Genomic DNA, 13839 nt, shown 5'->3' on the forward strand with positions numbered 1-13839 from the left:
TTGAAAGAGGTAATGCGCTTTTCAATATCATTATAGGTAAAATATGTTAATTTTAATTTCGTTTTTAGTTTAAATTTGCTTTCCATTTTTCACATATGCTTTGTACTATACATATGTATAGTATTTGCACTACAATTTTTTAGTTAGTTAAAAATTCAGAATTTCTCAATGTGTGTAAAAGCGAAGATATGTATATAGATATAGATATTTACTATTATTTTCATATTGGGTTTCATCATTCAAATTAATTCATTTAATAATTATGTGTTAACGAAGCTCTGCTAAAGGAAAAAAATTAACAAAAAAAATCTAAAGTTAATTTCACAATTTCCCAGATCTTACACATTATTTTTTGAATATCTCACAAACTCTTAAAGCTACAAAACTCCAAAAATCCAAAAATAAAAAAAAAAATGTAAAAAAACTATTGCAAGATTTAAAATAAAAAAATATTAATTTTATTAAATAAAAGTTGTTTAACATAACTTTATTTTTTTGTAAATTTTTATTGTGGCGTGTTAATTAATATTTATTTCAATAGTCTTATTGAGCTTTGTACCACGATTTGTTTGTTACGAAAAATGGAAAAAAAAAACAATAAAACTTAAGCTGAGCGGTCGATCCCTGCTGAAGTCTAGAAAAAAGAAGTCTGATGTAACACATAAAAAACACACAAAATATGGTAACTTTATTTAGTTTGCAAAAAAAATATTGCGAAATCTAAATAAAAAAAAATATTTAAATATCATTTCATTTTATTAAATAGAAAATGTTTAACATAACTTTATTTAGTTGGCAAAAAGAAATTTAAGTTCCAACAAAAAAAGGTTTTACTTTTACCGTTTCTTTTATTCGAAATTCCTTTTTTTTTACTTTTCCATTTTTTTGTATATATATTTCTTTATAGCCCTAAATAACACCTTTAAAACGAAACTAGAACCATTTTTTTGTTTGAGGTTTCGAGATAGTCAAAAAAAATTTGCGAAATCCCGGAAGTTATGATATGTATCTAGAATTTTGCATAACTTTGGAAAACAACTATTTTTTTTTTTTAAACTTTGGCAGAACTTTGTTATATGATAAAGGAATTGCTTTGATCAGAATTCATCCACATCAAAAATGTTCGGTTGAACATTGGTCGATTTCACATGGATTAACCGAATATTTTGTGTATCATTCAACTGCATACAATTTTTGAGTTGCCGCAATCTAAAGGCTCAAGGACTTCGTATTATTTTAATCGAATAGAAATTCGCCGAGAATAGCTCAAATATTTTCAGTTCACCATCACAACGCGGTAACTAACTACAAACATTGTCATTTTAATCCACATAATATTAAGGTTAGTTTTCATTGGCTGCGTTTCTTTATACATTCCGGATAATCCCATTTCACAGCCGGAATAAACAGAATGCCTTTGAAATATACGTTAACATATCATCAGGAACGTTCTAAAGAATAAGTAAACAAAAAAGTTTATTCCAAACGTTCAGAATGAATAAAGAAATGCAGCCATTATGTCAATTTCAATGGCATTTGTCGCCAAAACAGTAAGTGAAAACAATTATCAAATGGGACTAAAAAACGGTCTATCGATTGATTTATCATTGGTAAATGTATGGATAGAGGAGAAAATTTTGTCAAAATATGACGACACATTATTCGGTAAAATATGACATAACCCGTCATCGATTCGCCACTTCTCTGCTCGCAATTTTAAAACCAGCCTTTACATATCCGTTACGAAAAAAATCAATTTCCATTAGTAAAAGAACCGAATAGGGCATATTTTGTAGAAATTTAACGTACTAGTAAATATTTCGCGAGTGGGCTGGCTGAAAAAATCTTGGCAAGGATACTTTTTTTTCATTTTGCACTCATTTGTTCAATGAACAAATTACATATCGTCGCTACCATGATAAAAACATTACAAGGTAAATTCATTCTCTCATTTCGTCGGCCATAATTTTTTTCTGACGTTTGCCAACATTTTAAAATCATATAAAATTGAAAATAAAAAAATTAAATTGTTCACAATTGTTGTTGTTTGAGATTGAAAATGAGAATGTGTGTGTGAGTTTGAGTTTTGATCATGATTCAATAATGAAAGGTTTTGTAAGAAAAACTTTCTCTCGCTCTAATTTTATCAATGACACTCCCACCCTACTCCTAAAAACAAAAACAGTGATATTTCTTTTCCAAATTTCTTTGCAAGTTTTAAGAACATTTTTAAATTGTTAGTAGTGAAATTTTTACTTTTTAAATTTGAAGAAATGTTTGTTCTGCATTCGCTGGCGCCAACAAGACAAAATGGGTGAGAATCGTTGGACTACAGAAATTCAATGTTAAGAGACGAAATTCCCTTAAATGCCGAAATGTATTTGTCGATATTCGTGGAGACCTCTTGATTCTGCCAAGTCGCTGTAAAGTAAAGCGTTCAATGAGCCAACGAAGGTATTTAGGTATTGTACTCCACGACACAGTCCTGGTGTCTCCGAATGAGATTTTGACGCAATATAACATTGCCAAACCGCATCCATAGGCCCAATCGTCACACGACAGCTCGGTTTAGTCAATGGCGCGATGTAATTGCACACTTAAAAGGTGTACGCACGAGGCGAATGTTGGCTGGCGACCAACTTTATTGAAAGCGATTAGCTGAAAGTAGAATGCAAAGTTGAACAATACAAACGCCTTTTTTATGGCGAATATTTTAATATTTTTTTATATTTTGATATTTTTAGTCATTCAAATTTTTTTTCGTGCAACCCGGCGGGAGTTGAACGCAAAAGTTGCCTGAAAAATCGCCTCGTGCGAAAGCCCCATTACGCCACTTCTCATTTGACGATGTAGATCACGTTCCCTATCTCAGTCGTTCAGTAGCTGCGTGCTCTGAGTTCGTTCGGCACCAATCGCCAACTGCGGCTGTGCAAGCCAGTGTTGAATATTTTCCCCAGAACATAAAAAGTGCGACATCAAAGAATTCGAAACAATCGAGCCATAACCGCGAAAGAAACGTAAGCTCCAAATTTTTTTATTTGCCGTTTTTTTTTGTTTAATAAATATTGCATATTTTCCGCAAACAAATAGCTTCTTCATGTCCATCAACTGGCAAACAAATACAACAAAAAAAAAAGCTGAAAGTGGACCATCCATTCTCGAGTTATGCGCCATCTGACGTACGCAAGTTTGGTATAAACATAGAAATATTTATTTTTAATAACAATAGGGGGTTATATTCGATGTAAATAAGCTTGTTTAAATTAAATAATTAAATCAAATTCGTTTTTGTTTTAAAATACCACCATTCACTATTATCCCCACGTTTTTATAGAATTTAGCTCCCATTTTAGGAAGTGTGATTGAATTCTTCCCCTTTTTCTTCTGCTTCTAAAAAACCATCCCTGTGGGTGGGAGTGCCAAATTTTAGAAAAAAGCTACTTACAAAACCTTTAATAATTGAATCATGGTTTTGATTTTAAAATTATATTGTTGGCAAACGTCAGACTGCCTCTCAATGGTTTTACCTTGTTATGTTTTTATCATGGTAGCGACCATGATAAAAACATAGCAAGGTATAACCGTTCTCTCAATTTGTCGGCCATGATTTTTTTTTTTAAAGTTTGCCAACATTTTAAAATCATATAAAAGTGAAAACAAAAAATTTAAATTGTTCGAAATTGTTGTTGCTTGAGATTGAAAATGAAAATGTGTGTGTTAGTTTGTGAGTAACCCAGTGGGAATTAGGAGCACGTAATAATACCTTATTAGCAACTTACTCTTCACCTGGCAGTCATTACCATTTCCCTGCCGAACGTCCCTTACTTTTACAAAGGCATGACCGCCTTATGTAAGTAGGAATTTAGAATGTACATTTGGTATCAGACATACTTCTGAGCCGCTTTACAAAGTAAGTTACGTGTAATGCAGAGCAGTCGCTCGGAGTAGTTCGGTGCTTGAAAATAACTTCGGCTGCACGTTATTTTGCAACTGACAACGTAATGTGTCTTCGGAGGTGTTCATTTTGCCCTTTACTAGTAGATGACATTGGCCATGATGACAATTTTGGTACTAAAAACTGAAAGAAAACATGGCTTACCTCGCAAGGTGCTTACCTATTTTCCCAGTGGGAAATTTAAAAATTAAATTGTTTGGAAACGTCAAAAATTTTAAAAGTGACTCTCAGCGGTTCTACCTTACTATATTTTTATCATGGTCGCTACCATGTCAAACTATCGAATGTGCAAAATTGCTTTTTCATTTACGATCACTTGCGCATGCGTTTAGAATGATGAATGAAAAGCAGAGGTTACTGGTTTAGCAACGTGTCGAATCCCACACTTTTTCCTAGTGACAACAACATTTTTTACAACAGTTTCTGTGCTCTCCTGAAAAGTACCGATTTTTTACATTCGATAGTTTGACATGGTAGCGACGATATATACCAATCGAAAGCATAAAGCCTATAGAATGCGTTAAGGGCGCGGGACAAACATTTCAATCCCGATCCCGCCATTCCCGAAACGAAATTTTTAAGTTCCGAACACGCCCATCCCGACATTTTTCAGAATTGTACCGCGGGTCCCGTGGGGCCCGAAATCTATCACTAGGATTAATTCACATGTATGTATTTCAAATTAGTTTTAAATAATAAAAAAATCTGGTATTTTCCGGTTATTTTATTTTTTGCCTTGCTTCTCGTTTTCGTGTAAATAAAAAATAAAAAAGTTATTTCATAAAAGTGATTTTTCTTGCGGGTTTTATCGGGGGTGTCGGGAAAAGATTTTAATCGCGGCCCGCCCGCTAAATTTTTTAAAGACCTTCCCGATACCGGCCATTTTGAAATCACTACCGCGAGTCCCACGGGGCCCGATATCCCGCACCCATCATAGTTCGTACTTGCCAACCCGATATATAGGCCAGGAAAAAAAGAAAACCGAACGTTTTCACATGCTATAGGCTTAATACTTTCGATTGGTATGTAATTTGTTATTTTAAACTAATGAGTGCAAAATAAAAAAAATTTATAATTGAGGAGGATTTCTTCAGCTAGCCCACTCGCGAAATAATACGTTAAATTTCATACAAAAAAGATTTCATCCATTAAACAGATGGGTGAAGGTCGCGCCCTATTCGGATCTTAGACTATATATCTCTGAGTTCTGTTAAAACTACTTTATTGAAGACTATCTAAATTTAAACAGTAGCAGCCTTTTTTTTTGTTCTAAAAGGATTTTGAAAATAAGGCATTTCTATATTATATGAATTTATGTATGTATGTACGTGAATTTTTTGAAGACGAGGAAGATTTAATGAATTCATATTGTGTATATGTATTACCTTTCACCTTCAGACTAAAATTCCATTTAGAATCTTTATAACTTCCTTAATGAATTAATGACTAGCTCATACATTTCTATGTATGTATGTATGTATGTATGTACATTAGACTGCATCACAAAAAAGTTGCGGTTTCGGACAAATATTAAGATTTACGTGAGCTGAATTGATTTCAAAAAAAAACCTCCAAAAATGGAGTTTTTATGAATAAAAATATTTTCTTAAAACTTTTTTAAAAAGCCTCTCACAAAATTTTTTTAAGCTTAAACCGTTTTGTAACTTGAAAGGATTTTTCTCAAAAAAAAAACATCTTTAAGAAACTATTTTGATTCATAAAAAACTGCATTTTTGGAGGTATTTTCAAATCGGTCCAGCTCACGTAAATCTTAATATTTTTCCGAAATATTTTGGTGGACTTCTTAAAATATAATAGATTTTATAATTCCAATCAAAACACAGTACGGTTTTTTTTTTTTTGTATGGAGAGTGATGCAGTCTAATGTATATGTATACAAATTTATACCTTATAAATTATCAGCTCATTAAACCTTTATTACTGCACTCTGTGCACATTTAAGTTGGCACAAACTAAGTACATATTAACAGCTTTTTTACGCGAATGTCTTTTAAATGTAACTAACTACTGTGATATATTTTTACGCTGATTATCGAAATTACCTACTTTTATAAAACAATATCATTTGTGTATGCCCATAGGCCAACCAATCATTGTTTTCCGACCCGATGTTGCATTGTCACATGAAAACGATGAAACTTACAAGGGTAGTTTGCAGAACTTTGATGAACTGAAAATTTGGGTGCAAGAAAAATGTGTACCCTTAGTGCGTGAGATTACATTTGAAAACGCCGAGGAATTGACGGAAGAAGGTTTACCATTTTTTGATACTTTTCCACAAACCAGACGATACCGATGCGATCAAGGACTTTAAGGCTATCATTGAAACTCAGTTGTTGGATGAGAAACGTATGAAAGAGAGAAACAAAAAACAATGAAATATTCAAATTTACCAATTCATTTTGCAGAGAATATCAACTTCCTAACTGCGGACGGTCAACGCTTTGCACATCCGTTACATCATTTGGGTAAATCAGACGACGACTTGCCATTGATTGCTATCGATTCATTCCGTCACATGTATTTGTTCCCCAAATTCGAAGATATGTATCAGCCTGGCAAGCTGAAACAATTTTTACAAGATTTGTACAGTGGAAAATTGCACAGGTTTGTTGCAAAAAGTCTAGCAATAAGAATTCTTATTTCAAAATATTATATCTCTTGGACGTTTTTTCTAAAATTATTTTTCTTCACCTTTTCTTCACATGGCTAAACAGAGAGTTCCACTATGGTCCCGATACATCCGGTAATGAGGTGCAAACCGAATTAGTATCAGGCAAAGGCACTTCACCGCCGGAATCGAGCTTTAAGAAATTGGGACCTTCGAAGAATCGTTACACGCTACTACATAAGGATGAGCTGTAAGGCTGTATTAGGCTTTAGGTTAAATACATACACAAGTATACACCCAGATACATCTACACATAAATATGTGCTGGTTGCACTTAAACTTGCACAGACAGACACCTGCTAAATAACACCAATCAAAACAAACAATCAATCAATCTCATATGCTAAAATACAACAAAATTTAGAAATATGCAAGTTTTTTAATACATACATAGTTATGCTGCGTTTTTTTTTTTGCTTTATACGTGCATATGTTTGTCTGTACACTCGTCGATTGTCCAGAATATTGTTTTTCTTTTCTTTTCAAAATGGGTGCATATTTTGTTTATTCTTTTTATTCTTTGCTAAAAACTACACGAAATGTTATTGTGATTATAGGTTTTTTTTTGTTTTACGATATAAAGAAAGTTTATTTAAACTATTGAAAAAAATAGCACATAATATTTTTTGATGTATGTATGTTTTGCTAAATACAGTAATAATTTTCCTTATAGTATGTACATATATGGTAGCGTTAAGCTGGCTTTCAGTTGTACATTTTTCATTACAATCCCTTTCAGTGTAAATCACACAGTTGTAAAAATAACTATATTTACTTTGGATAAGTTTTTTTAAAGTTAGAAAATGGAATGTATTTTTATTTAATTAATTGCGCCGAATACTATGTTCCACATAAAGTAGAGTGCGCTGATTTTTTTCCTAATATTACTGATGAAATAAAAATATACTAAGGTAATTGAAAATGAAATTTTCTTGCAAAGACTGTAGAGCAAGTCAACAAAAAATCCATCGTGTACTTCCGACGAAATTTACAACTTGGAAGCCTTTAGGATATTCAAAGAAAAGGATTTGTGAAGCAGAATATTTTTGCATCGGTTAAATGTCGGGAGTATATACTTTATGCAGTGCCTTTGGGACATCGAAGAATCTTTAGTTTTGAAAAATGTTTCCAACTTATTTTTCCATACATTTTCGTTTTCCTTACTATGCAATATATACCACACTATTACTTCTCGATAAAGACATACAAAGATGGAGCAAAACTTTGTCAATTTAAAATGCGTGCTACAAAAAAAAAACACTAGTAAATCCAATTTAGACCAATAATAAATACTTAAAGCAACCAGCTATATAGAAGACACATATATCTTAAATACATAAAAACTTATTTGAAACGCTTACGAGACTTATTAAAACGCCATTAATATAAGTATAAATCAAATTTTTCGTAAAAGTTACATTTTTGTATAATTTTAGTTGCAATTTTTTGAAAACGTTTCTGCTCTGTAAATTTATTTTAGCAGTTAAAAAATAAAGTATTAATAAAACAACATATCTAACATATTTGTTCAAATATAGGCCAACAGAATAATAAAACCTGTCCTTAAAGTTGACATTTTTTCCGAAATTGAATATGTTACTTGTGAATCCAACTCTAAAAGGACTTAAAACTTATGAGCTATTTAAAAACGGCATCGTTGTTGCTGCAGTCATCGAAAATTCTAATTCGGCCTAAGCTGAAAATTGTAATCGTCGGTAAAAGTATCTGGCCAGATCTGTACCTGGCCAAGGGCTGTGACTCCAGCTGGCTTTCCCTTTGAGGAATTTGTATGCCCCTGGAACAACCTTCGTACTAGTTCTGAAAATGGGAGTCGAATAATTTGCGGGTTTTTCCTATAATGTTGTTGGAAGTCTGTCCCTGATGTATCGAGATGAAAAGCAATTACTACATACATACAAACATACATATACATATATATACCAACTACTTTTAGAGCAAAACCTTTTTCCTTTATGGAGGAGTTCATCCTTCACGATGACTCTGGACTATGCGCATGAGCCAAATCGGTAAGTATTTTTTTGCAATTACTTACATGGCCTAATTGTAAATTGCATTATAGGAAATCTCTGGTTAATTCGCTATTTAATTCTTTGGGTAAAAATATATTTGAAAGAATTGGCTATTTTATCATTGGACACAGTACTGATCTGAGGCCAATAAAGAAACTCTGTCACCAGGGACTTTCTCAGAGCTTGAACAAATAACTGAATACACTTGCTATAACAACACTTATTTGAGATTTTTTTATAGGAGCATATTTAACGGTAAACTAAAAATTTCACATAATTTCGGCTTCTAATTAAAGACGTAAAATATACATAGTCGCCACTGGAACATGTATATTTTTATCTTGATCACAATTGAATGAAATAAGTAGTTTATTAGAAATTTTTATTTATTTTATTTATATATTAACAGCTGTAACTTATAATTAAAATTAGAAATTTTATTATATTTAACTTACTTAAAACAAACAAAAGAAAACACTAAATAAACAAGAGTTACTAGAGTATGCATATATTTTACATGAGGAGTCGTGAATTTAGAAACCCATAAACGATGTTTACATATCCATTCGCCACAGCGCGTACACATCTCACCGTTATGGGTTTGCGGCGCTCTTTGCCCGCGCTACACGTTGTTTTCATGCCTACAAGAACATACGCTAATCCTTGCATTAGTACTATGCATAAATATGTATATAGCGTATAAAAATGTAAATTATTCCTTACCGTCTGTAGTCTACCTGCATATCGACGACTGCCTGTTGACGGCTGCTTGATGCCTGCGCCTCTAGTTTGTCCATGCACATGACCGTCTGTCGTGCACCACACCAACGAACTACGTACGAGTCTTTACATACATACATACATATATATACTATGTATGTAAGTGATATACAGTAGAGGTGATGTTTTTCTTTCTTTTTTTCGTAGTAGACAATTTGACGGTCTTTTTAATTATCGCGTTCGACACATCAATTTTTTATTACTGTGATTCAAGTCTACGCGTTCTTAAAAGTATGTTAGTTAACTTAACGTTTTTTCACGAACACTCGCCAATTGTCGTCGAAAGCCTCTAACTGCTACTATGAACTTAAGCTTAGAAATTCTCTGGCCACAGCTATCCTATTCGCATAAACAAAACATGTAGGTAATAAACTGAGGTAGGCGAAATTTTAAACTATGATAAACACATTTCTGCACGTACATATGTACATAGGTATGTATGAACCTAACAACTCCAGTAACCGCAGTATTGGCTATCAACACATCTAATTGCGTGTGAGTAATAAACATAAAAATTCCGACTAGGGCACTGTTTGGTAAAACGTTGAGTGCATGCAAGCTTATGGGAATCCCATTTTTAACGACGTTATCTTTCATTTCTTGCTAACAATGTGATTTGCTGTTGTGCTAGTTTTAAGGAAACAAACAAGTAGAAGCATCCATGAACGTGAAATCAAAATGATAGAGAAAGCATCTTCGACCACCAAGTAAGAGTACAGTGAGTAAGCTCAACGAAGCCACAAACTTCATACATATGTATGTACATGGTTAGGAATATCCGCTTAAGCATACCGATGTAGTTAAATAATGAAAAAATATAGTATTGATTATGTTGTTGTAACAGCGTGGGAACAATTATTTTAGTTACCAATTCATTTAGTAATAATTAAAGCAAGTTATTATAAATACAAATTCAATTTTATTGTTCTGTTTAAATGTGCTCGGATTTTAAGTCGGAAAACACTTTCGGAATGTACTTATGTTTTTATATACTTAAGTAAACAAACTTTGTACCATATTAAAATTGTGCTACCGATGAAAAAAATATGATATGTACATATATCAACCATATTTCAGTTTGTAAATGCATTCAATAAAGGTATGCATTTCAACTTCCCCATTTTTTTATGAATTTTCGTACACGCTGTTTTTATCATGATACATCTTATTAATAAGAGAACAGAAACCACGGTATTATTGGTAAATGAAATTTTCAATAAAAGCTAGTGTTTTTTTAAAGCAATAATAATAAACAGCTTCATTATACTAAGGTATCTATGTATATTAATTGGACGGTTAATATTCGAACACAATAATGCTGAAATGTATTGTATAAACTATCTAACGATTTTTGTGCTTAATTATTCGAGTTTCATGTTACGATTATTAGCTTTAATAACATGAAGGCTCCGAGAGGTGAGCTTTATATTAATCTTTACCAAGCTTTAATAGAGGCATGAAAGCATGCCCAATACCGATAACACAATCAAACCTCCAATTATTGTGCGGCTTGCCATTTGGGGCTGCGTTGACCCACTCTGCAAGAGATGAAAATTACAGATATTTCATTCAGTGTTTTTATTTTATATTAATTTCAATTCAATCAACTTACAATCACAAAATAATTACAGCGATCGCCGACGCAGCATTCATAACACCACCAATCCTCGTACCAAATATGTGTGCAATATTGCATGTAGCGTTTACGACGCTGCTGGCACTGTTGCTTCGTCAAACACCGCTTGGAAACATAGTATTGCTTCAGCGCACCTTGAGAGAAATACGGCTGACTGCCCCAACGTATCTCCGTACCGCAAGCATCCTCACCTGGTTCACATGTTTTTATTGTGTTCAGGCATTTCTCAGTATTACCAGTTTGGTTGGAACACACATAGCACTCCAATCCGCGCACGAAGTGTACTGAAATTAGGGCGTTAGCATAGAAAACAGTTTGGCATTTCAGCAACCGGTGGTGACCACATTTACCTTGTCCTATGTAATATATGGCTATTACTGTGAGAATCAGAAGCTTCCATGTTTCCATTACTACACTAAGGATAATAGATAATACCACCAGTTGCAGGATTAAAAATTAAGAAAACACAACCAACGCCTTTTCGGAACGAATGTCAGAACAGGGATAGATCACAAAACTTCCACTGGAATGCACTACGGAAGTCACTGGAATGCACTACCGGAAGTATAGGGTGATAAACACTGGTTTCACCCTGTTGCATTTGGTCCCAACCGATATTTGGTCCGGTCCCAGGTCCCATATAATAGTTGCGTTTTTTTTTACTAATTTCCAGTAAAATCCAGTAAAAGTTTTTACGAATTTTCATGTTTTGGCGTTTTCGTTTGTACGCAAAAACTTGCAAAGTAGGGGAAATTGAGAGAGCGAAAGTTGTAAGTTTTTACTGGATTTTACTGGATAAATTTTTACTTGTAAGAATTTGCCAGTACGAAAAACAGCTGATCGCATGTTGCTGGATGAAATTTAAACTAATAAGGAAACTGTTTGTGGCTTTTTATTGTGGAAATTCACAAAATAAACATATTTAAATATAAAATATATTGTGTTATTAGGAATATGCTGCGAATAAACAACCAATTTATCAGCTGTTCATGAAACTTGCAAATTATTACTGGAAAAGCGTTCACGTACTTTTTTGTAAATTTTTTCTTTGAGAGCGAATTCTTAGAAATAAAGTTACTGGAGAGTTGCTGGCAAGTTACTGGATAATTTGTAAAAAAAAACACAACTAATATCCCATTCCTTGTAACTGTAATTCCCATTTCCAATTAATTAATTAAACGAAAAAGCAAGCAAGCACCTTTTGCACATATTTTCATTACAATCGTTCTTTAAATCGTTTAAATCGTTCTTTGGTGATTCGTCTGAATCGTGAATCGTTCTTGAGAACACGTTCGAGATTTTTGTAAACAAAAGTGTGATTATATTACGTAATTACGTGAATTATATAGCTTTATAAAAATGAGCCGTGAGCGAAAATGCCGTGTAAAAAACTGCATTAACGAAAATAGCGAGAGGCGGCTTTTTTCGTTCCCCAAGGACGCAAGTGAGGTGGCCAAATGGAGGGAGAATCTGCGCATAAAGGATAATCCGCCGCACAACTCCTTTGTGTGTGTGGACATTTTGAGTTGTCCGACGTTAGTCGGATGTTTCTAAAACCAGGTGCTATCCCAACATTTGACAATTTGACATTTGAATTGACATTTGTGGCAACGGGTAGACAAAGAATATGGCGAAGAACAATGAGTTGACAGTTGTGAATTTGCTTTGCAGTGAGAAAACGTGTTTTCACGATTAACCAACTTCTGATCAAAGAATGACAAATGCAATTGACAGTTTTGTTCCAAACCACGCCTTTGAGCAGAGTTGCATTAAGCTAGTTTTCGGTACGATTGCCCCGCCAGCTAGAAATTCTTTTCTGCGTCACAGAGATGCTTTTGACTGACATCTAAGTTGACTATGTGATTTTGAATAGAAGACTCTACATTGGCATCGCATGCTTTACGGCGTTAATAAATTGATAAAAATTGCTCTACTCTCAGCTTTTTCCGCACACATATCGGCAAAACAACAACAAAAATGTATGAAACCAATTCAAACCAGCTGATTTTTGACCAATCAAATTGAGCCATTTTGTTTGCGACAACGTTTTCATTGTACGGTCTTGTTGTTGTTGTTTTAACAGCATACAAATGCCCCAAAGTGTTAACTTTTTTCTCTAAACCAGTTACAAATACAAGTCGCGTTCTTGTATTTTTGGTTAATGGGGTTACAGCGTCATCTATAGTTCGACACTGAACGTAACCACTCTTGAAATTTGGCAGCATTGGTGAAATGACAGTACGAAATGTCATGTATTGTGTATTGATTTTTATTCATAGCTTTCCTTTGTGATTCAATTAAATCGTGAAAAAATAATATATCGAAGCAATGGGCGCAGCATTCTTTCCGGTATTGTTCTTCACTGCCTTATGGGCATGTGTTGGCATTGGTGTTCCTATGATGACTCCGAAGGGCCCTCATCAAAGCCTCTTCCGTTGTATTATGATGCTAACTGCAGCGACTTGCTGGCTTTTCTGGCTATGTTGTTACATGGCACAAATGAATCCTTTGCTCGGACCAAAATTAAACCAAAATGCTATTTATATGATAGCAAAGGAGTGGGGAAATGAGCTAAAGGACGGCTAAAGTGATAGTTTAAAAGGTTTGCAGATAATGTAAGCTGAAGGACGGCTTGATCGGTGTGAGCTGCTCAACGCAATTGGTGGAGCGATAAAAACGTATATATGTTTAATGAAAATATGTAGTGAAACATTTTTATTTTAGTTTATAAACAATGCATTTTCAT

General features: G+C 33.6%; 1 protein-coding gene and 1 pseudogene across 1 annotated transcript; one reads left to right on the top strand and one right to left on the bottom strand.

Moving 5' to 3' along the window:
* Window positions 1-1248: 1248 nt before the first annotated feature.
* Window positions 1249-7562, top strand: LOC118751916 (annotated as a pseudogene).
* Window positions 7563-10387: 2825 nt separating this feature from the next.
* LOC118751914 lies at window positions 10388-11568 on the bottom strand. Its single transcript, XM_036486740.1, has 3 exons — window positions 11444-11568; window positions 11070-11377; window positions 10388-10995 (listed from the first exon to the last, which is right to left on the bottom strand). The coding sequence occupies exons 1-3, from the start codon at window positions 11499-11501 to the stop codon at window positions 10903-10905; spliced, it is 459 nt and encodes a 152-aa protein (XP_036342633.1). The 5' UTR covers window positions 11502-11568; the 3' UTR covers window positions 10388-10902.
* Window positions 11569-13839: the final 2271 nt, after the last annotated feature.

This window comes from Rhagoletis pomonella, unplaced genomic scaffold, assembly GCF_013731165.1.
Source record: "Rhagoletis pomonella isolate Grant_MI unplaced genomic scaffold, Rhpom_1.0 Rhpom_scaffold_01081, whole genome shotgun sequence".
NCBI classification, from domain to species: domain Eukaryota; kingdom Metazoa; phylum Arthropoda; class Insecta; order Diptera; family Tephritidae; genus Rhagoletis; species Rhagoletis pomonella.

Coding starts and splice junctions, on each gene's coding strand:
- LOC118751914 (XM_036486740.1), bottom strand. CDS start 11,501: ATGGAAACATGGAAGCTTCTGATTCTCACAGTAATAGCCATATATTAC. Junction 11,378..11,443: donor CATATATTACATAGGACAAG/GTAAATGTGGTC, acceptor CCCTAATTTCAG/TACACTTCGTGCGCGGATTG. Junction 10,996..11,069: donor GCTGTAATTATTTTGTGATT/GTAAGTTGATTG, acceptor CATCTCTTGCAG/AGTGGGTCAACGCAGCCCCA.